This window comes from Callospermophilus lateralis, chromosome 4 (genome assembly GCF_048772815.1).
Source record: "Callospermophilus lateralis isolate mCalLat2 chromosome 4, mCalLat2.hap1, whole genome shotgun sequence".
Classification (NCBI taxonomy): domain Eukaryota; kingdom Metazoa; phylum Chordata; class Mammalia; order Rodentia; family Sciuridae; genus Callospermophilus; species Callospermophilus lateralis.
Window position 1 is genome coordinate 152,158,598 of NC_135308.1, and position 21,747 is coordinate 152,180,344.

Below are 21,747 nucleotides of genomic sequence, written 5' to 3' on the forward strand. Positions count from 1 at the left end.
CTGTCACTAACCATCTCCCCTGCCCAGGGATGAAAATAAGCCAACAGTCTGGATATGCTGAATATAAGCCAATATCATGGATGTTTTGCTACGTTTGAAGTTTAAAAAAAAAATGCAATTCGTAGTGTGTGTGTGTGTGTGTGTATATATATATATATATATATCTTCGCGTCTGGCTTCAATAGCTCAACATAACGTTTGAGAGAATAATCCATGTTGTCCTAAAGCTGAAGATGGTCTATTCTCACTGAGATAGAGAACGCCATTGTGAGCTAAACTCGGGTTTATTTATCCATTCTACTGCTGGCAGACTTTTGGGCTGATTCCAGTTGAACTAGAACTTACAAAAAAATCATCCAAAAGCTAACCTGCAGGGCTCAGACTTTTAGCACCTCGATGACCAGAGAGAAACATCAGCGAAATGAGCCCAAAGATGCCTTGAAAAAGCGGGCATGGAACCAAGCCATCCGATATGACCGGGTTTTGCTCTAACGAGATAATCTGACCACTGTTACAGTATATCCTGAAATACCCAAACGCTCGCCCTTTTCTTCTATAGAAGGGCCTTCCTTCTTCCCAGACACCAACTTGAACTACTTTTCATGTTTTCTGTTTATTTTCCATTTCAAGGGAGAGTAGGGCTTGGTTGCTATAGCAACAGCTGCCTCTCCAAATTAACTCTGAATTTCATCAGATGTTCCCTCTGACAGTCCAGTTCTGCCTTCTGATTGCCTGGCTTTCACAACCACGCTAATTACCCGACTCCTAACTATTCCCGACTGCTGCCCTCGGGGTTAATAACACAACTTGTATAACTGGAGAAAAATGGGTATTATAAAAACAACGACCTGGCCCGGGAGACATGCTGATGAGTGAGGAGATCTTGGGATTTTTAACCATCCACTGGCTACTTGACAGCAAAGCACGTCAGGCCTTTTAGCAGGAAAGGAGGGGACAGTGGGGACCAAGGTATGGGATGCTCGAGAAGAGTAGGTTCTGAAAAATGGAGGATTTCTTCCTGTGGAAACGGAGGACAGCTGTCTGGTTTACATGGAACCTCAAGAGAGGAAGATTCGTTTGTTGGTTTTAAACAAAAACACCAGAGACCTAAGAGAGAACCAGTCAGAATTTTCCTCACGGCTTCCCTTTCTATCTCCTAAATTAGTTCCAAGATGCTATTTCAGCCACGGGGCAGCAGTGTTGTTCTTACTGCCCTAATTCTTGGACAGAACTTCTTTCTAAAGGCAAGTTTTCTCGCCTTTCAGTTTTCTCCCTGGATCCTTACTGAACGAAGCTTATTTTCATCTCAGAAACAGAGGGACCTTTCCTAGAAAGAGCTGTCTGCAACCTCATTAAGTCAATTAAACAATGCAGAAGTTAATCCTCCAATGTCTCCTCGCCACAACTCAATTTCAAACATCTCCTGAACTCACGGTTTCATACAATGGTCCTCTGACTTCTGGAGCCTGGAAGCCCACGGCAGCCTACCAAGAAAATCCAACTGGACTACAAGTTCCGCCATGGTCAACGAGGTGGTCAGAGTTGGGTCCCTGGGATTCCTGGTTTGCACAATGGAGGGCTTTTTGGTTCACTTGTTGTCTTTTCTTAAACTCTTCCTGGATGTTGTCGGGCATGCCCAAGAAGAACTACGGCCAACAGGGCCACACACCACCAGCAACAGACTTCATGGAAGACAGAAGGAAGGGAAAGCGAGGGTAGAGGCTCCCACGGAAGAGGGGAAGCCGAAGACTGGCTAAGGAATATTCATTCCTGCTAAGACTGTCCATGCTGTCGGGTTCCCAATCACAAATCCTAGGAAGGAGGGGACCTGGCCAGGATACAGACAGGGTTTGTAAGGAAGAGGGGACTCAAGGGCCCCACACTGACCTGGCCACTGGACTCCACAGTCCTTCCACATAACCATCCAGATATCATTCCCTGTCTTTCTCTGTCCCTCTCTAGAGCTCTTCTCTCCTTCCCCCAATCTCTTGCAAGCACCCACGCTCACTGGCACAATCCTGAACCCGGGAGAGTCCCAGCAAATTAATCAGAGCCTCTCACAACTACCCCAGGCTGGAGCAAGAGCTCTTGAACCCGATGAAGGGAACTTCTGAAAACAGTACGCGTCCCCAATTCCAACAGCCACAGGGTCAAAAATCCCTCTGTGCAGACAGCCTCAGTTTTCTCCCTGGAAGCCTCAGCAGAGGACTTTGCAGGGTGGGGGGTGGGGGGCGGTCTTACCCTCAACCACCTGGCCAAGGTGGAAAAGCCAGGCCTATCTTCATCGTTACCTCCTGATTTGGTCACCGCTTGACCCATCACGTACAGCTCAACCATTCTGAGGACAGTCTTGTCAACTCTAAATTCTAGCCCTCCTCACTGAGTTAGGGGCCTAGTCATGGATCTGGACTATGTGGAGTCAAATCCAGCTCTGCCACTTACCCGCCGGGTAACGTGGGCATCTGACTTGGCATTTTCTGTGCCTTCGTGCCTTCGTTGGCTCAAACAAAGACTCTATTCCGTGTCATCCTTGTGAGGATGGCGGCGGCACAGAGCAGGCAGCAAGAATCCAAAGTATTGCCACCGTTAGGCAGCAAGTCTTAGTTTGAGCAAGCGGAACAAATGAGGACGTGCTGGACCAGAGCCAGGAGCATGGATCTGCATTGGCAGAATCCACACCCGAGACTGCACTGGGGCCCTCGAAGTGGATGGGCACCCACAGAAGGAAGTGGGAAATGGCAAAGATGGCGAGCCAGGGTTCACAGATATCAAAGGACTGGCGTGGCCCACCCCAGAGGCCGAGGTAAAGGCAGGCCCAGCTCCTTAACCAGGAACCTGCTTCAATACCCAGTTCTGTCCAAACCGCAGGTGTCAATCCCAGGCCTCAGTGCTATCTACAGCACAGATATCAACCTGTCAGATAAGCCCACTGTCAGGAATCAGGGAGGCCCGGGGGAAGCACAAATTCCCCTAATCAAGCATCTCAGACTTTCTAACGAAGTTACAGGTCATCAAATCCCATCTCCCCATTTAATTCCCAAATTCCTGTTGTGCCTGGTCCCTGTGGAGGCACCTCTCAGGTATTCTATGAACCCCCTAAATACATGCTTGTCCTCTTCCTAAGCAAATCAGGCCAGCCACCCAGTCCATTTCAGAATACCCTTTATTAAATGCAATCTTTTTTTTTCTTTAAAAATGAGCTTCAAGTACAAGTGGTATTATTTAAGGCACTAGAAAATATTGAATTCCAGGAAACCCAGGAGGGTGAGGCTGGACAGCCAGGGAGTAGCATTAGTTTGGGGTTATTTTATTTCTAATCTCCGGCCCCTAGAAAAATGACTTGGGTGTAATCATATGAAAACAATGAAAATAATACACTCGAAGGTCAAATAGCTAACTTAATAGGAAACTCATTAGAGACGTGGCTGGACAGACTCAGAGCTGAAGAGCTGGTTCATACGACTAGAAGCGAAGATAGCTCTGTGGGGCTAACAGGGGCGAGTCTTTAATTTGGGTCCAGTTGCAGGACGTCATGTGGGACTTGGGAATCTGGCAGCAGAGCTCAAGAGTGCTCCAATGCTCAGCAATTCGCCATGGGTTCCAAAGAGTAAACATAATCAGCATGATACACCACCTTGCCAAGTTCAACAAACTGTTTCATGGGGCTCTGGGTCCCTGATGAGGGCAGCAACCCAATGGCCAAGTGAACCCAGGCCCAGAGGTATCACTCCCTGCTCCTTGGTGGCCGCTGCCAGACATGTGTGCTTCTCTGGAATTCGCTCATGACAAATGATCAGACCAAGACAAGTTTCTAGAACAGGGCTCCTCCTTTCCCTTAGCTCACAGGATTAAGTCCATATTTCTTGGTCAGGCCAATTAAGTTGAAATCCACAGGGATGAGGCCCAGGCATCAGCATCTCTTACAAACTCCTCATGAAATTCCAAAGTGCAACCGGCACCCAAGAATCACGAATCTGGGTGATCTGGCCCCAGCCTTCTCTCCTGCCACCTCCCAAGAGAACTTTCGGCTCTAGCCAGAAAAGACGACTCATGGACCCCAAAACATTTCATCGGGATTAACTGATACCATTTACTAATAATCCCAGCATTGTGCTTAGCAATTTTATTAGCTAGTTCATTTAATCCTGGAGTAGCCAGATAATGGCCCATTTTATAGACAAAGAGACTAAGCCTCAGAGGGCTTAGTTAAACCTAAGCCTATTTGATTGGTAAATTATATACTTGCCCTACTAGGTCAATGCTTAAACACAAGTGCTCAATATAATATTTGCAAAACAAATGACTGAGTGAATGAATGAATGACTAAATAAGTGAATGAGCGGTGGAGAGTATTCCTGACCACTCATCTTGTTTGAGCAACTTGACCATCCCCTGCCTTCCAAAGAGCCCACATCAGGATCTGCTTGCAAGTCTTTCTGCCTGAACACCCCAGATTGCACAACGAAGCCTGCTTCCATAGTCAGCATTTCCAAATAACTGATGCAAGCAAAAGCCGCCTTGCTTTGGTCTCTGACTTTCTAAGGAGGGGTTTCTCTCTATGAGTGCATCAGAATGCTCTCCAAGGGCTGGGCCCACCCCTTGGGCTCCCACACCCAGAGATTCTGATTCAGGACATCTAGGCCAGGCGCAGCTGATGTTGATGCTGCTGGACCTCTGTCCTTTCAGAATACTGCCCAAATGCAACCCCAGGCAGTTTACCAGGGTCCTGCCATTCTCAGGGGTTACTTTTCAAGAGCAGGGCATGGCACAGCAGCACCTTCTGACTCCTAGACCTCTGTTGGATTCTGAGGACCTATCTTACACAAGCACCCCTGCCCCAATCACAGGTAGGGGGCCTGTGGCACACAGTAGGTGCTATGACTCCTCCACCAAGCCCGTCTCTTGATTTCTCCTCTGCTCTTCTGGATTTTTAGAGCAACAGGAAACAAGAGTGATATCTATCTCCTTCCAGAAGACTCTACCACAATCAAAGGAGGCATAGAGAACTGGAAAAAGCATATTTTAATTCAATTTCTACAAAGACAGGAGAAACTTTTCACTAATAGTAAATGCATCCAAAGTGCCTAGGAATTCCGAGACTCCTTGAGAATACAGACTCACACCTTCTCACGGGCAGCATGTGTAAGGCTCCCAGGGCGGCTGGGCAAGGGCATGAAATTGACCAAAGGAGGCATATTTGTTTGTCTGCTTCATTTTTTTTTTCTCAGTTTGAGAAACTCTTCCAACAAAGAGAGTGAGCACAGCTAATAAATGCCAAATAGGCTTCCTACCGGGTCCCAGAAGCCAGGACCACCCTTACTTCAGATAGGAGAAGTGAGGAAAGGATCACCCAGTTGTAGCCTATCACAAAGCAAACAGTCAATTAGAGACGTAATCTCTCAGGGCCAGGAAGAGATTTCCAGAAAGCAAGACCACGGGTATACAAGTGAAGCCCGCCCCCACCCCCCTTTGCTCTTATATGCAGGGCTGTTAGCGGATGGGATTCGCAGTGTCCCTAAAGCGCTGGGCAGCAGAGATGTTCCGTTGGATTTTCTAAGGTTTCAAAGGGGAAATGTGTGAGACAATGTGTCTTTGATGTTTAAACTCTGTCCTGAAATCAGAACCTCAGGCAAAACCATTTTTATCTCTTCCATCCCAGGCAACCAAGTCGAACGCTCTGGAGGGCACTTCCTTTGCGCTGTTTTTTTTTTTTTTTTCATATTGTCAATGACCTCCCTGCTGAGGGAGCGGAATTTCTTTGAAGGGAACCAGGGTCCACCCCAGAGACACTGCTGAGACTTCTTTATTTCCTCCTGATGAGGGTACCCTACCACACAGCGGAGGGTGCATGTCTACCCTCTCCTGTTTACTTAGCATTATGAGCCCGTTAGGGTTTGTGTCCACCCAGAGTTGACAAATCTGAGGGTTAATCACCTTCACCCCTGGGTCTGCTTTTACAAGGACACATTTTTTGAGACTCAGTGAGTGAGCAGAGTTGAATCAGTCAAGTCACGGGTTTGTTGAGCCTGTGGGAACCATGAGTTTATGGGATGTCGACCACAAGATTCTTCCTGAGATATTGGCAGAAATGTTTTCTAAAATACTTACCAAGCTGGGCTTAATGCTCCAGATACATGAGACGGCAACCTCTGTGACGATCAGGGTTCTCTGCGTCACAGGCTCTAGGACAATACTTTTCTCTGATGGGAAATCACTGCAGATCAAAGTTCCCTGTTAACATCAGGGGCACAGGCTTCAGACCATCGCTCCCCAGATTCAACAATCCGATCCACCACTTATTAATTGGTAACTTTGGGAAACGAATGTGCCTTTAAGCCTAACTTTCCCTAAGACAGGAGTGTCAACAGTTCAAAGAGAAAAATGTTAAATGTGACAATACATGCATACCTCCTAGCACAGGGTAAACGCTCAACAGCTCTTCGCTATTATCATTGTTGTTTTTAAAGTGTAAATTTTCAAAAAATGACACTTCCTTCTCAAAATCTTCTCGTCGCTTCCTATCATTCCTGGGGTTAAACCCACACCTCTTTCGTGCCTGTGGTCAGGATCTGGCCCTCCCCAACCTCCTCTCTCCTCCACCGCTCCTCACCCTCTACCTCACCTCACAGATCCTGTGTCCTTTCTACCAACACAATCTCCTTCCCTCCTCTGAGCATCTGCACCATGCCATTCCCTCTGAGGGGAAGGACCAGCTCTCCAAAGGCTTAGACCCTGCTTCACTCAGGACTCAGATCAAACATCAGTGGCTCAAAAATCACTTGGCTCAAGAATCAGTCGAAAAGACCTCTCCTCACCACCTTATCCATTCACCTGGATGACTTCCTGTCTCCCCTCCCTGAATATCAGCTCCAAGAAAGATGGGAATTTGTTTTATTTGCCTTTATATCCCCAATGCCTAGACTAGGGCCTGGCACACAGGAGGCATTTTTTGAATAATGGATTACTTTCTTCTCTGGAGCTCATATTCTAACATCACTGGTTGGTACCGCCTTTCCCTCATGAAAACCCACAGTTCTTAACTATAAGGGTTAGGCGCGCTGTGGCTCTGTGTGTGTGTGTGTGTGTGTGTGTGTGTGTGTGTGTGTGTGTAATTATAAAGGTCCTTACTGAAGAGAAACTGTAAAGTTCTTTAATAGCTTCTATTCACTTGGCTAATGTTCAAACAGCCACTTAGGTGCTTGGCATGGATTTCCACTAAGCAAATTAATGTATTACTGCGCTCAGCTCGGCGCTCTTGAGGGACCTGTCACCAAGCAGGCTCCGAGTGAAGGTTCCCTCGCCTCTGTGAGTGACAGGGAGACCAGCACACAAGCTCACAGACTCGGGTCCCAGCACCACTGTGGCTACCACCCTTGCCCCTGCCACGCCCAGGTCTGCACAAAGGGCCAGGAGGCAGGACGGAAAAGGCCAGGCAGGACTGGCGGCAGAGCCAGCAGGTCAAGGCCAAGGTCGGCTGGGAGTCAGGCAACAGGCTGCCGGGGACACCCAGTGTGATGGGCTGACCCGGGTCCCCTCCTCCAAATACCTCAGTATTCAGGACCTCCAGTGCCTCAGAAGGGGACTCTGCTTGAAGGCAGAGGCTTCACAGGGGTGATTCAGTTAGAATGAGGTCGTCGGCAGGGGCCCGAGCACACGATCTGTGACAACCTACCAGTGTCCTTGAGAAGAGGGAGATGCTGTGAGGACAGGAGAAGGCAGACAGCTACCAGCCAAGGTAGCAGCAGCTCTCCTCTCAGGGCCGATCTGGGGACCCAGGCAGTCGAGCAGCTCAAGTCACGGGGCGGGGGTTGCGGGGTCACAGGCAGAGGTGTGAGAGCTGGACCGCAGCCTTGGCAATCGCCGGCTCCTAACCCCCGGGGAAGGCAGGGGAGCTGCCCTCCTCCACAATTATTTAGTGGATGTGGGAGAAACAGAACTTGCGTGGGAGAAGGGAAAGGGAACAGAAACCAGAAATCTCTAAGAAACTAACATTTAAATCCCTGGGAGTTTTCTGAACAAGGACAAAAAACAAAAACAAACAACAAAAAAAAAACACCTTTTATTAGGATGGTCCTTGCAGGTCATGGAAGACTTGAGAGCTATGAGTTCTTTTTAACCAGTTTGAGACCAGGAATCCCTTTAGGACTCTGGGTAAAAGCTATGTGCCTCCTGCCCAGGAAAAAGGTGAACCCATGCACATAACACACAAAACAACATATGCTAGCACTGTCCAAAGAACTTTCTGCAACGATGGAATGTTCTAGATCTACACTGTCCAACATGGTAGCCATTAGTCACAGGAGGCTACTGAGCTCTTGAAATGTGATGATCACAGGGCCCCAGGATGATCTTTCTTCAGCTTAGCAGTGTATGTATCATGCCATTTAATGCTATCAACCATTCTATGACAGGGAGAGAGGGGTCATTCCCATTTTATGGGTGTGGCTGCTGAGGCCCACCATTTTGCCCAAGGTCTTACATCTGGCCCACGGTGCAGGATCTGAACCTGAAACCCGAGCCCAACCAAAGTGCAAACCCCAGCTCTGCTGATTCCCTAAAACCTGCTTGAAGGGTTCTACAGAACCAGACCCACACTCCTTCCTGAGGCCTCGAAAGAAATTATTTCAAGTCACCCAAAATGACTTCACTTCACACGGGAGCCCATCTTTATAAAGTTATAAAGCAAGGGCTTCTCAAAGTTTCCAGCAGGGAGAGGGGCTGGACTGAGGCCAATCCAACCTTGGTAATAGAAGGTTCCTCTATGGCCTTCCCTTTGGCAGGGGGATGGTTTCCTGTTCTCCATTCATCCTGTCTGCTTCCCAAGGAGGGCACAGGGCTGCTCCAGAAGTCAGGCTTCCCCATGCCAGGCCTCCAGTTCCACAGCCGGCCTCCAGTACCACAGTTGGCCTCCCCAACAAAGAACCTGGAGGCTTCGTGCTGCAAGAAGGCTACCTCTGCCCTCCTGATAAAGGGGTTCAAAACCCTCAGAATGTATATACCCGCGCTCATTTTCCATCTCCACTCACTTCTAACTTCTAGAAACTGCACTCATTCACCAGGCATATGCTACCCAGGCAAAGCTACTCATGTTGGCTTTACCAGCATGGGATCCTACTTTTGCAAATTCTTCAGCAAAAATCTCTTTTTCAGGACCCAGTAGAGATGCCACACAGCTCCACCAAAACTTGTCACATGATACTTTTTCTGTCCTGCCTTATTGCTTCTTGAGTATGAGATCCATATGAAATGCATCTTTAAATCTGCAACCTCACCCACGGGAAGCATAATAGGAAGTAGACCCTCGAAAGACCAATGCTTCTCAAACTTTTGTTAAAGCAGAGACTGCCTGGTCCCACCCCCCACTGCTTCCCCTTCAGCAGGTTTCAGGTAAGGCCTGAGAATATGCATTTCTCATCATCTCAAGTGATGCTGACGCTGCTGGCCCAGAGAACACACTTTGAGAATCGCTGCAAGAGATGTCTGTGGAATGAATATATGATTGAATGAAAATCTCCCTAAAAAATGCTATCACCCAAGGGCTCCAAAAAACGGGCTTTTGAAAGATCAGGATAAAACATATTATCAACATTGACTTCTAGATAAAAAAACAAAGATAGAAGCAGCAGAAAAAAATAATGGCAAAAAAAGATCAAGGAACCAGATGAAGGAAAACTAAAAATTTTAAGGTTACCATCTGGTTTTTAGCCTTACCTGATAACTTCTTATCATCAAACCAGAAATCAAAAATACGTTCTTTTTCTGTCTCCACCACAAAATAAAAATTATTCTGGGGAAACACTTTGACTCAATAAGCTCAAGATTAGGAATTTTTCATAAGAAAATAATTACAAGTGAAAGTGAAAATAATGCACAGCAGGGACAATAAAATTCTGTCCATAACAGAAATTTGGAACAACTTAAATGGTTGGCAAAAGGAATCAGATTCAATAAATTGTGGTATGTCCATAAATGGAATATTATAAAGCCTTTTAAAATGTCCTTACAGGGAATATTTATTGACATAGGAAGAAACGTGATATAACAAATGAAAAAAAGGTAAGCTAAAAAATGGTATAAACAATATAACTTTGGATAAAAACTACACATAGTCGATATACAGAAAAACAGATTTAAAATGTAGACACAGATTATTTACTAAACTGGAGGTTAGAACCAAATTAATATTATTATTATTATTTTGTTTGGTTTTTTTTTTTTACATTTTAATTTTAGCAAGGATTACAATCAAACTCCACTCATTGGGTCAAAAGGGAGTGTTCGTGAAAAACTTGCCCCTCGTGTAGCACGCTACCTACACTTGCGAGTTTAGAACAAAATTATTTTTTAAATTTTAACATTTATCCTTTGAGCATTTCTGTAATAAACACATATTGCTTGTGTAATTTCTTTACAGGATATTAAAAAAAAATGACAGGCTGTGGGAGGTTTATACTTTCCATTTCTTCCCGGGAAGGACCACAGGGTCGAACTGAAGCACAGGCTTTTTACAGGCTCTCCCCCAGCCTGCTCTTGTGTAAACACCAACCACAATCAGGACTCCACTTCTGCAGCATCTGCGGCACGGATCCTCTTCCCCGGTGCTTCCTGGACCGGCCCTAGGTTCATTCGTCACTCCAACAGCCCAACTTGGGAAAAACCTCTTCAAGCCACCAGCAAAACCATCGGCTCTGGGGAAGGACAGTGCAGACATGTCCGTCTTTCCTGGTCACCCAGCAAACTTCCATTTTTCAGAAACCGTGGCCGTCTTACAGACCGGTTTTCAAATAAGGTGGGTTGCCTAGCAACAGCCAAAGAACCGGGAAGATGGAAAAAAGGCGCCTGCCAGGGATGTTTTATGACCAAAATGAGCTGCCCTGCATGTGTCTGGTTGCATTCAAGGTAACCAAATAAAAGATAACACCCGACTATTTTTGCATCATGAAATACTTGGCTCCGGCCCAGAAGGGCAAGTACCTAAAAGTCTTGGCGGCCCCCATGGTATGAGAAATGGTAACTGATACAGGAGTGAAAAAAAAAAAAGAAAGAAAGAAAGGAAGAAACCACTGACCTTCATAAATACTGATGATATGAGGATGGTTGAGGGATGACATTATCTCAATCTCCCGTCTGATGTGAACCATGTCTTGTTCATCCTTAATTTTGTCCTTACGAATGGATTTTATAGCAACCTATAAAGTCAGGAAATGAAATGTTATTCAGAGAACTAAACAGATGCAAATCAGCCATTGGCGGAGTTTGGAAAATAAATACAGATGTTACTTGTTGGCAGAACTGACAATCACCAAAACAAAGCTTCAAAATACCCCCTATCAGGTTTTTCATTTCTAGAAGAAACACCCTTCTCCAGGCAACAAAAACATCAGGTTTGAACTGCCTAGGGTTTGGGATCAGGAGTTTTTTGTTGTTGTTGTTGTTGTTTTGTTTTGTTTTTCATAAAGCAGACACTGCTTAACGTGGACCCATTCATTTGGTGTAGGAATCCAGGTTCTTTGAAAAGAGAAGAAAGGCAAGCTTGGTTTACAGGGTAGTGACTCAAAAAATCACTATTCCAATGCCAATCTGGAGGTCAGTCCTGCCTCAAACTTTGGAGTTTCACCACTCCAGCCTGTGCCGTGTTTATGCACTTGCTCAGAAGCAAGATCCTTCCTATGTCCCTCCTCCAGCCCAAACATCTCCAATTGCTCGTGGTGTGACAAATGGGCTCCTCAAGGGACAAATCAGGATGAGACAAAGAGAGTGACAGCTAGTCTCCCTGCCCAGCCCCAGTCTATTCCAAAAGCCTTCTGCCAATGTAGTCTGCAAATCCAAACTGCAGAGAGCTGCCAAGGGCCAAGGCACAGAACGATCACTCAAAAGAAGCAAATAAATAAAAAGGCATTAAAAACAGGAATCTAGTAAGGGAAAAATACATTTACCAATGGATTCATCTTTGCTCATACACATGCTGGTTGGTCATGTAATCCACCATGACTCTAAGGGAGCAAAAATACACGGCAGAGGGGCACCCATGGGGAACAAGGAAGCCCCCCACCAATCTACTACCCCATCCCAAAGCCTCCTTAGCTCCCTCTTGTGACCTCAAAGCTCACCTGTAGCACCCATCCCTCTGATTTACAAAGGGATGGAGCTATTGGAAGGAAGGAAGGAAGGAAGGAAGGAAGGAAGGAAGGAAGGAAGGAAGGACCCCTTTCTATGAGCAGCTGCAGCTAAACCTTGACTATCCCAGGGTTGAGACCACAGGTCCAGCACAGCAGGAATGGATTCATATCTGGGAACATCTGTAACTTCTGACAGGGGCTAGCTCTCCATCAAGCGCTGGAAATCAAACACTCCTCAACTGTAGTCTGTCCATCTGTGACTCCACGGGAACTGGGAAGCTGCTGCTTTTGCTATGTGCTGACCTTTCCCAGAACAAGTCCGACCTGCAGCTCCCTGCACTCTGTGCAATCCATCTCTTCCCTGTAACTAAGGCAGGGTCTGTCTCTTCTGGACCCTGGAGTAACAGAGATCTTATTCACCACTTGCTTTATCGCCAGTCCTTACCCTGTGTACTTGGCACGTAGTAGACCTGAGAAAACACTTAGTGCAGGCAGAGAGCAAGGGAAGGAGAGGAGAGGAGAAAGAAGGAAGTGGGGATCATGGTGGATAGTGAAATTGGGGCAAAAAAAGAAGGGACCTCCCCTGTAAACTACTACTGCCAAGACAGGCATGCTAGCAAGATGATTTCAGATTCCTCTGCCGTCCTATCTACAAGGGCAATCAAGGCATGGAAAAAGCACAAATGAAGCACAGGACACCCTGCTGGGACCCAGCGGAGGCACCATCCTGGCTGGATCCCGTGGCTGGCTAAGGGAGCTGCAGAGACATGAATGAGCCGTCCAGCTTAAAGGTCCCTTTTCACGAAGGTGCCAGGCTCAGCGCTACCCCAGGCCCTCACCAGAGCCCCATTCAGCATGCAGCAAGAAAAGCCTCCTCTGCTGACGTCAAACGTGAAGACATGACTGGAAGGCTTTATTTTGTCTGAGTTAGGACTGCATCCTGGGAGTTTGCTCTTGGAGGAAGCAGACAGTGAACACACACAGGCTGGGGAGGATGTGGGTGGCTGCTGGACCAACTCCGACATTCCTCCATAAACTAAAGATGGGCCAAGGGTAGAAACCACCCCTTTGATTATGCAGCAAGCTGAACTTGGCCTCCAGGAGGCCCTATTGTCAAATTACAATGAGAATAAATTCTTTCACCATCCAGGGTCAGGGGAGGGTAGCAACATTCTAGCGGTAAGAAAATGAGCCCACTGTCAATCCCCCACTGACAGTGGAGAGCGAGGGGTGATGGTCTCACGGCGCAATTACCCGGGAGATGCTTCTAGCTGGGTATGAAAAGGAAAGTGCCCACATTCTAATCAAATCCCACTCAGCACTGCGGTAACTAAAAGGGCTCCATAAATGTTAATGACCACAGCGGCCGTCCCTCCACAAAAGCTGCCCTCTCCCTACAATGAAAACTTCAGAGGAAGAGACCAATGCTAGAAAGCCACTTAGAACCCTGCCACGGCCAAGGCTGGAGGGAAAAGACTTGGTTCACTCCCAAGAGCCATGCAGGACCCACCTGAGGGCAGCCAGCCAGTAGTGGCAAACCAAGGACACAGTGACAAATCCTAACAGCCAGCCTGACATTAAGCACCTGACATGTGGCAGGCGGTGCAAACACTGTGATCTTTGCATCCTTTGTCATTCAAGGTTCATCCTCTTGCCACCTCCCCAGGGCTCCTCCTGACCCTCTCACCCCACCGCCCCCTCTCTGCATCCTTCCCATTCTATCTTCTTTAGAGCATTTGACACCAGTTAAAATTATCTTTCTTCTCTGTGTGTTTGCAGCATATTGAGCCTGTTTCTGCGGGACCAGAGAGCTAAGAAAGGTTCAGACATGTTCAGAGGGTTGGAAGGCAATCTGTAAATGTAGCTCCTGCTTCACAGAACCGAAGGATAAACCGAGCCAGCACACTGAGAGGCAGTACAGCCTAATGGCTAGGACTATGGCTCTGAGTGCTGGCTAACTAAAACCATTCTCTAGCTCTAGGACCTTGGGCAGGTTACACAACCTCTCTGTGCACCAGTTTTCCTCATTCATCAAGTAAACAGCAACAGTGCCTGCCTCGCCGATCCCTGTGCTGAAGAACAAGCCTGGGCCAGGGTTCATTTTTTGACCTAGGGAGGAGTGACCCTTCCTTTCTTCCTTTCCTCCTCCTCATTCCTCAAGGGACAGCAAGTGGAAGTCTTAGGCACAGAGACCACATTCATTCCCCAAGTTCATAAAGGACAAGCCAATCTCCGTCCTCCGTCTTTAAACAGCACCCTCCTCGGAAACAGCAGGAAGCTCTGAACAGCTGGACCGCGACTGGCACCATGACCCATGAGGCCCAGGCCAGGCTGGAGGGAGAGCAGGCCCAGGACCATCTCCCCCCTTCGCCTTCTGATTGCTGCCCCTTCAGGTAAATGGGGAAACAAAGGGTCGCTGCTCAGAATCAAAAGCCTGTCCCAAGACACCCACTCAGCCTCGACAGTCAGGGACGGGGCACCACTTGCTCCCTGTGAGCACCTGCCTTGTGCCAGACACACCCTACATGGAGGGAGCAGTTTGTCTCAGCCCCAGCCCTCCAGGTGGGAGACGGGGGAGAGGCCAGGGCCCTTTTGTGCAATAAGCACAAATGGCCAGGGGCTGCCACAGAAAGGTGCAGACGCCCGCACGGTGGAGGAAACCCCGCTCCTGTTTTCCCACTCTCACATGGACAAAGGAAAAACGGAAGTAAGGAAAGGGCTCAGCAGGAAGAGATTACCAAATGTCTGAAACCCCGCCCCACCTCAAAACCATCCACCTCGTTCCCACACACAGCAAGGCTGCGGCAGGGAGGCAGGTGTTGGAGCCCGACCGGCGCGGCGCGGCCACTTCCATAAATGTTCCCAAGTCTAGACGGCACCGTGTGCCTTATAAAATGGTCTGCTTTTAAATAAGGCCACCCTATAGTTTAATGTTTAAACCTTACGCAGCAGCAGGGCTGGCCACGGCCCTGTGAATTAGCCCCTGGTGCCGCCTGCTTCAGAGGCACACTTGGCCCGGCCAGTGCCCACCTCTTGTTAACCGAAACCAGCCCAGCCTCCTCTGTTGGGTTGGCAGACTTTCCTTTTTTGAATGATCCCCAAAACCCACCTGCTCAGCAGCCTCCCAGCACTCTCTCCCACAGTGGCTGCTGTGCATGTGGGGCAGGGGCCAGAGTCAAGGCTCAGACTTGTCCTGGCTGGTGGCTTCTGGCAAGCCCAAACCTCGCAGGCCTCAGTTTCCCACGAAACCAAGGATTTACTACTCCCTACGTGGAGACGGCAGCAAACGCAGGTTAGAACTAAAACCCAGCCGATGGCCCTCCTCCACCACCTCCCTCATTGCCACATGGCAGGCAGCGGCAGCGGCAGACAATAATCTGGAACTCTCCGATAGGAGTTCCCTGGGAGGATTGTTAAAATGCAGATCCTGAGGCCAGGGGTGTGCGGTGGGGCCCAGGATCCTACATCTCTAGCAAGCTCCCAGGTGCTGCCAGCGGTGCTGGTCCAGGTCCCACTTTGAGGAACGTGTCAACGTTTTAAGTCCATGACTATATCCTTAGCATCAGTGATAACTGATACTCAGCATGCGTTCGCTGTAGGCAGGAAAACCTTATTCCCTTTAGTCCTAACTACAGCCTCATTTTACAGGTGAGAAAACTGAGGCTCAGAGGAAAAAACACTGCTGCAAGTCAAATGTAGAGCTGAGAGTTGAGGGCAGGCGGCTAAGCCCAGAGAACACAGCCTCCTGAGGCACAGATACAGGTGCTACGGACAGTAACCACGCCAGGTGACAGGAGTCCCCCGAAGGACCCAAAAGGGCTCCCAAAGCCCAGTGAGAGGGACTTCCTCCAAGCCCAAGCCCCTGAAGTGGTTTTGTTTTTGTTTTTGTTTTGCAGGGCCTGACGACCCGGAAGGCAGGGCTGGGGGCATGCACAGCCGCAGGAAACACGGTCATAAACACGGCATTAGCCTCACTTAGTGAGAACAAGCCTGCGCTCTAATCCCAGCAACACGCACTGGCAGCCTCCCTGCCATTCACAAGGTGTGACCTCACTCCCGGCCACGTTCCACCACCACGCTGCAGGGCACCGAGTCAGAGCAGCCGCGGAATCTGTTCTTACCAAGGGCCCAGAGGCCACTTGCAGGGGGTGGCGGGCAGCCATGTCAAGCTGGAGGCTGGGAGTGCGGGGTTCCTGCTCTCCTCTGGGAGCTGGGCAGAGTCTGGGGCGAGGCATCCCTGCACATGGGCCACGCTACGGCTGTTACTCAGAAAGCCTCTGCCTGGATCACCACGGCGATGCCACCCAGAAGGCTGTGTTGCAACCAAAGACCCTAATTAATTCAATGACCCTTCCGCTCTCTGTGGAGGAGCCTGGCCAAGTCAGGACAACACAGCAGCAACCTGCCAGGACACAACAGGCCCCACGGGGCCCACGCCAACCCTGCCGGGGCCCATGGCTCCTCTCTTCCTCCCTGGCCTGTTGATTCACGTTGTTACCTGGATATTTTTTCAGACCAGAGCAGGTTGGAAGCCAAAGTTGTATGAACAGGCTCAGAGGAGAGGCACTGAGGAGCAGGGAGCAGCTCTGCCTTCAAAGAGGGGCACCCTCCATCGGCCACCAGCTGCCCTTTCACCTTGTCAGAGGTTCTGATAAACATCATTCACCATAACTGGCTTCTCAATCCTCTGTTTCCCAAAACTCCCATAAAAGAGATGATGGTTCCCCAGATGAGGCAGATTTTTCTCCTGCCATGAAAAATGTGTTCTATTTCCAGATTTAAGTAGCAAAGCCGATTTGCATTTGACCGGGCCAGGGCCTGCTCGGGAGCCAGGACACAGAGAGCTGTTCCTCACTCTCTAGTACTCCCCCCACCCCAGCCTGTCCCCGCCAAGCACTTACTGAGGAAGGGAACTAATGACGAAGAACTCTCAGGACAGATTTACACTCCCTGTATGGCACCGGGAGATAGTGACCACAGCTGAGCAGGGAGGACCCAGGGAAAAGAAGGCCAGCTGAAAGTTAGTGCCAGGTGAATACCTAAACAGAGCAGCCAGCCAGCCTGAGGACAGTCAGACTCTGAAGAGTGCTCTGTCAAAGTGTGGACAGTGGGTCACCTGCATGCAGTGAATGGAGGTGGTGGGGACTGGGGGAAGACCTGGCATGCTGAGGTTTGAGAACCACCACCTTAAACCAAAGTCAGCGTGCCCCTGCCATCTGCTACCATCCTACAACTTAAATAAGAGTCACATTGCACACTCAGTGACTAATGCAATTGACGCACTGCCACCGATACAGAGGGCTCAGTGACCAGGATTAACTGACCCCTGTCAAATGGCAAGTTCGCTTCCAATAAATACTTCCCTGGTCATAGCCCTGAGGCCTGGGAAGCCACTGGGATGGGTTACGTCACAGTCTGCACACCACTGGGAATGTCAAAGGCCCCCGGTAACACATGAGATGCTAACACGGGCGGCGTCCGACTCCCAGGCTCCAAACGTAAGGCTGCTGAGCTAGGACTGGGATTGCCAAGCTGCTGTTTATTTTTAGCCTTGCACGTTTCCAAAAGCCAAACTCAACACCAGATCAGAATTCTAAGTGCAACTGCTTTTCTTCCAGGTTACAATTGTCCCAAAGAGGGAAGGAAAGGGATGAGCCAGGGGCTGAGGTTACTTCTAAGCTGGCCCCAGATCCCTCTGCTACTGCTCTTCAGCAACTTCGATAAGCCCAAGGCAGCGCGACTAGTACTTATGGACCTCGGAACCCAGCAGAGTCCTGGCCAGAACCACTCAGAACCCTGGTGTCAGCACTTGTCCTATCAGCAATCACAGCAACTTGGTGGAGGTAGCTGCTCCAAGGAGACGTCCGCAGCTAATCAAGACACAGGCTTAGTTTCCTGCTCCCGTTATTATCCTGCAGCACCACACCAGGACTGACCTGGGGGGTCCTACCAGACTGGGTATGTGACACTGCAGAAGGCTCCCAGGAACAATGGCAGAAGTCACAACAGCATCGTTATCATAGCAGACATTAGAGCTGCGTGGATTACAACGCTCCACTCCCACCTCCTTATTGGGCAAATGAGGAAACTGAGTCCCGGGGAGGTTAAAGGATAGGCCCAAGTTCACCAAATTAACAGCCATGCTGCAATTGTAACAAGACAGCCTACGAGAGCCCTGACCCCATGTTAAACCACAGTTAGCAGCGGGACAGAAGCCACCACAAAAGGGTTATTAACATTTATATGTGAGGCAGGCTCCAGCTGCCACGAAGTCCCCGAACTGCTGCATTATTAATAAACCAGACGGAGAGCGACAGATACTTCTAAGTGTGCTGGCAAATTATGACATGTCTCACAGCATGGCACACGATTTCACCTCCACACAAGGCCCGGGGGGCTGTCCCCACACTACAAGCCACCACGCTGTTTTCAGCCCAGTTCAGTCCAAACCTCGCTCCAGTTTCTGAAGCCTGACTTTGCTATCACGTACGAATGAGCATACTCGGCAGGGTTTTGTCCCATTATTTCTTAATTTGTTGCAAATACTGCTTTTAAATATTAACTTCAGGCTGCAACTGGATCGCTGACCTTGGGAACAATGAGCAAGGGACACAAAAGACCTAAGAAGCCAAATTAGGTTTCCAAAGGGAAAGGAAATGAGTCTGTTGGATTTAGCAGGTCTAGGTGGGCAGAACAAAGAAATCGATTTTTTTTTTATTTTTAATTTCTTAAGCTGGTGAAATATAACAGGTAAAAACAGAGGCAAGGCTTTGCGTTTTATTTCGTGTTTTCACCACGGATGATTTTGCAGATGAGTGAAAGGGATTTGTCAGAAGTTATTTTTATCCTGACGGAATTCCTTCTGCTTGGAAAACTGATGAACGGCCACGAGGCATGTCAGAGCGGGGGAGCGGTGGCAGAGGCTGCAGTGTCTGTCACCCGGGGCCTCTGGGATCTCAGTCATCTCCCCTGCGCAGCAGCACCTCACTCCTTGCAAGGGAGGTTCTCATTGCTCATTATTCAGAGAGTTAACAGGTTCCCTGCTCCCCGGCCCCACTGCCTGGATGCTGGTCAGCAGCCTAATTAGAGTTCCACAAACCTGCCCAGGGTGCCTCTTGCAGGAGTGTCTCTGGCTTCAAATGATGACAGCCTGACCCCCAGGGAGGTCCTCAGTCCTGGGTGGGCATTTCCTGCTGCCCCATCAGGCGGGTGAGACGCATCCAGTATTCAATACTCGATCCCGACTCCAGAGGAGACTGGGAGGGGGTCTGCAGCCCTCACGGGGACCCAAGGCACAGCCAGGGGGGAATGGGTCCATGTCCCTGGACATGCACACGTGGCATTTCCTCTGCCAGAATCCCTCCACACTCTGTCATCGCAGCTAACTTTTTCAGCTGACAGAATCCTCTGCATCCATCTCCCGGGACAGGGCCCACCCTGCAACAAGTCTCCGGGATGCACGCCTGGGTCCCCTCCCCTTGCCTGGCTTACCTTTATTTGTACAGAGGCGATCGCTACTTCTCATTCACCACGGCACCCCTAGGGCCAAGTGGTGTCTAGAGCACAGCATATGAAAGACTTGGTGCTGAACTCGGGGTGGTTAGGGGAACTCAGGCAAACCATGGCGTACGTGCAGAGGGGGCCTCCTCAGAAGCCCCCATTTCCACCCCTGCAGCTCCTAAAGGAGACTCATTTCTAACCAGAACTGGGTCTCACTTTGCTCCATTATTAATTCCCCACCCCATTGTCAAGGCAATGTCGTTGTGTGTGTGTGTGTGTGTGTGTGTGTGTGTGTCCCACCCCCGGTCTCCTGGGGTGGGACACACACTCTACTCGGTCCTTCTTGCCAGGAAATGGGCCTGTGACTATTTCACTGGACCAGTACTAATCAAAATGCCATCTTTGGGACGCACTCAGATGCAATTTTTACAACTTCCTCTCCCTCCACAACCAAGCCATATTAAATTATCATGAGGTTTTTGCCTTTTGGGGTAGAGGGGTCATTATGCACCAAAGGAACAGGAAGACGAGCCATGTCCTCTGCCAAATAATGTTCACATCTACAATATACTTACCAGTCACTGTCCATGCTACTTAAACGGCAGTCATACATAACCTAGCAAAAGCGAAGGTTATTCATGGTCAGTGAGGTAGCAGGCAACCGTCACCACCTTGTCCCCTCTGAGTCCTCAATATCTAGGAGAGAATCTGGCACAACAGTGGACCTGCAATCAGCATGGACTGAGTTTAATTGAATTCAGCCTCAAGCACATCATAAGCCTTCATTTTTATAAGCCCTAATCCTTTCTTACACCTCCACCCACTACTAACAGCCTGGCCCAGTAACTACAAATTGCTGAGGTCAGAAAGCGCTCCCAGATACTCCTCTGACTCACGTTGCTTCTGCACATGGAGATGCAGTACCGTGTGGTATAAATGATCCCCCCAACATATAGGATGCCATTCCACTTGATTCCACTCCCCGCACCACTCCACAAGACAGGCTACTTATCCTGCAGGAGAGGGAAAACTGAACCCAAGTTCCCACAGATCATAAACACAAAGCCCAAGTTTCAACCCAGGCACTTGGAGTCTGTGGCCAAAGCTGCTTCCCTGGGCCACACCTGGTTCCATATTTGGTCAAACCTATGGAATCACTGGGTGACGCCTTGGCATGGTGACTCTTCCTTTCTCTGGAGTGTAAGCCTTGGGAAAACTAGCTCAGATACTGGATCGTTCATGTGCTGTGGAAGAGCTGGTGGAGGGGCTAATCGGAACAATTCGAGCTTGCGGCTAAACAAGGACACTCCTTCCCGGATCACGCATTGCTCGATGGTGATCCTTCATAGGAACCCTTCCCTTACAACAAAACTGTCAAATGCAGCAACCACGGGCCAGAAACATCCCAGGGGAACCCCGCCAAGCTGCTTTCTGATGTACCATACACACAAATACCAATATTCCCCAGATGTTCTCCATGTAAAACATGTGGTTTGAGACATTGCTCTTCTTTCCCCAAAACTCTTCCATTTGTTTAATGGACTCGTACAGTTCAGCTAAAACATCCTAGAGCAGAACACTGAAGCCAGCCCGTCTCTAATGTGAACATCCCATCTGCAGAAAAGACGAAGAAGTAAATAAGACAGTCCTTCCCAAGATTTATGCTCCCTGCATCTTTAAGCAGGTCATAAAATGAAAGCTATGCACAGATAATAATGCAAGTTGCTTTCAAGTGTGTTTCTGAGTCCATCTCGGTATTAATCTAAGACCGATGCTCCAGCAGATGCTGGGTCTGGAATGCTAAAGAGGGGGCAAAATTTGGCTTCTGACTCCCCATCCCCCACCAAAAAAAAAAATTTGTCACTTGAGTGACACAGATGATTGAGATAAAGGTAGGTTTTTTTTTTTCTGATTTCAGTTCTCAAACCTAGAAATAGCTCCTTTATTTCAAAACCACATATCTATAACCCACAATCCAAAAACACAAGGAACAGGTAGGAAAATAGGAAAAGCCCTTGACCTTGAGTCATGAAACCCAGCTCAGCCACATGCTAACTGTCGGACACTGGCCAGTCCTGTTCCCCGCCAGGAGGGTCATCCTGTTACTCAGGAGAACAGAACTTCTCTG

The 21,747-nt window shown here is 48.8% G+C and overlaps 1 protein-coding gene across 1 annotated transcript in view; it reads right to left on the reverse strand.

Annotated features, from left to right (window-relative positions):
- The window catches only part of Nuak1 (NUAK family kinase 1), a 63,618-nt gene that overhangs the window by 23,486 nt on the left and 18,385 nt on the right, over nucleotides 1-21,747 (reverse strand). The window contains exon 2 of the mRNA XM_076855056.2: nucleotides 11,069-11,189. Within this exon, the coding sequence (XP_076711171.2) occupies nucleotides 11,069-11,189 (121 nt within the window). The remainder of the gene's footprint in view (nucleotides 1-11,068; nucleotides 11,190-21,747) is intronic.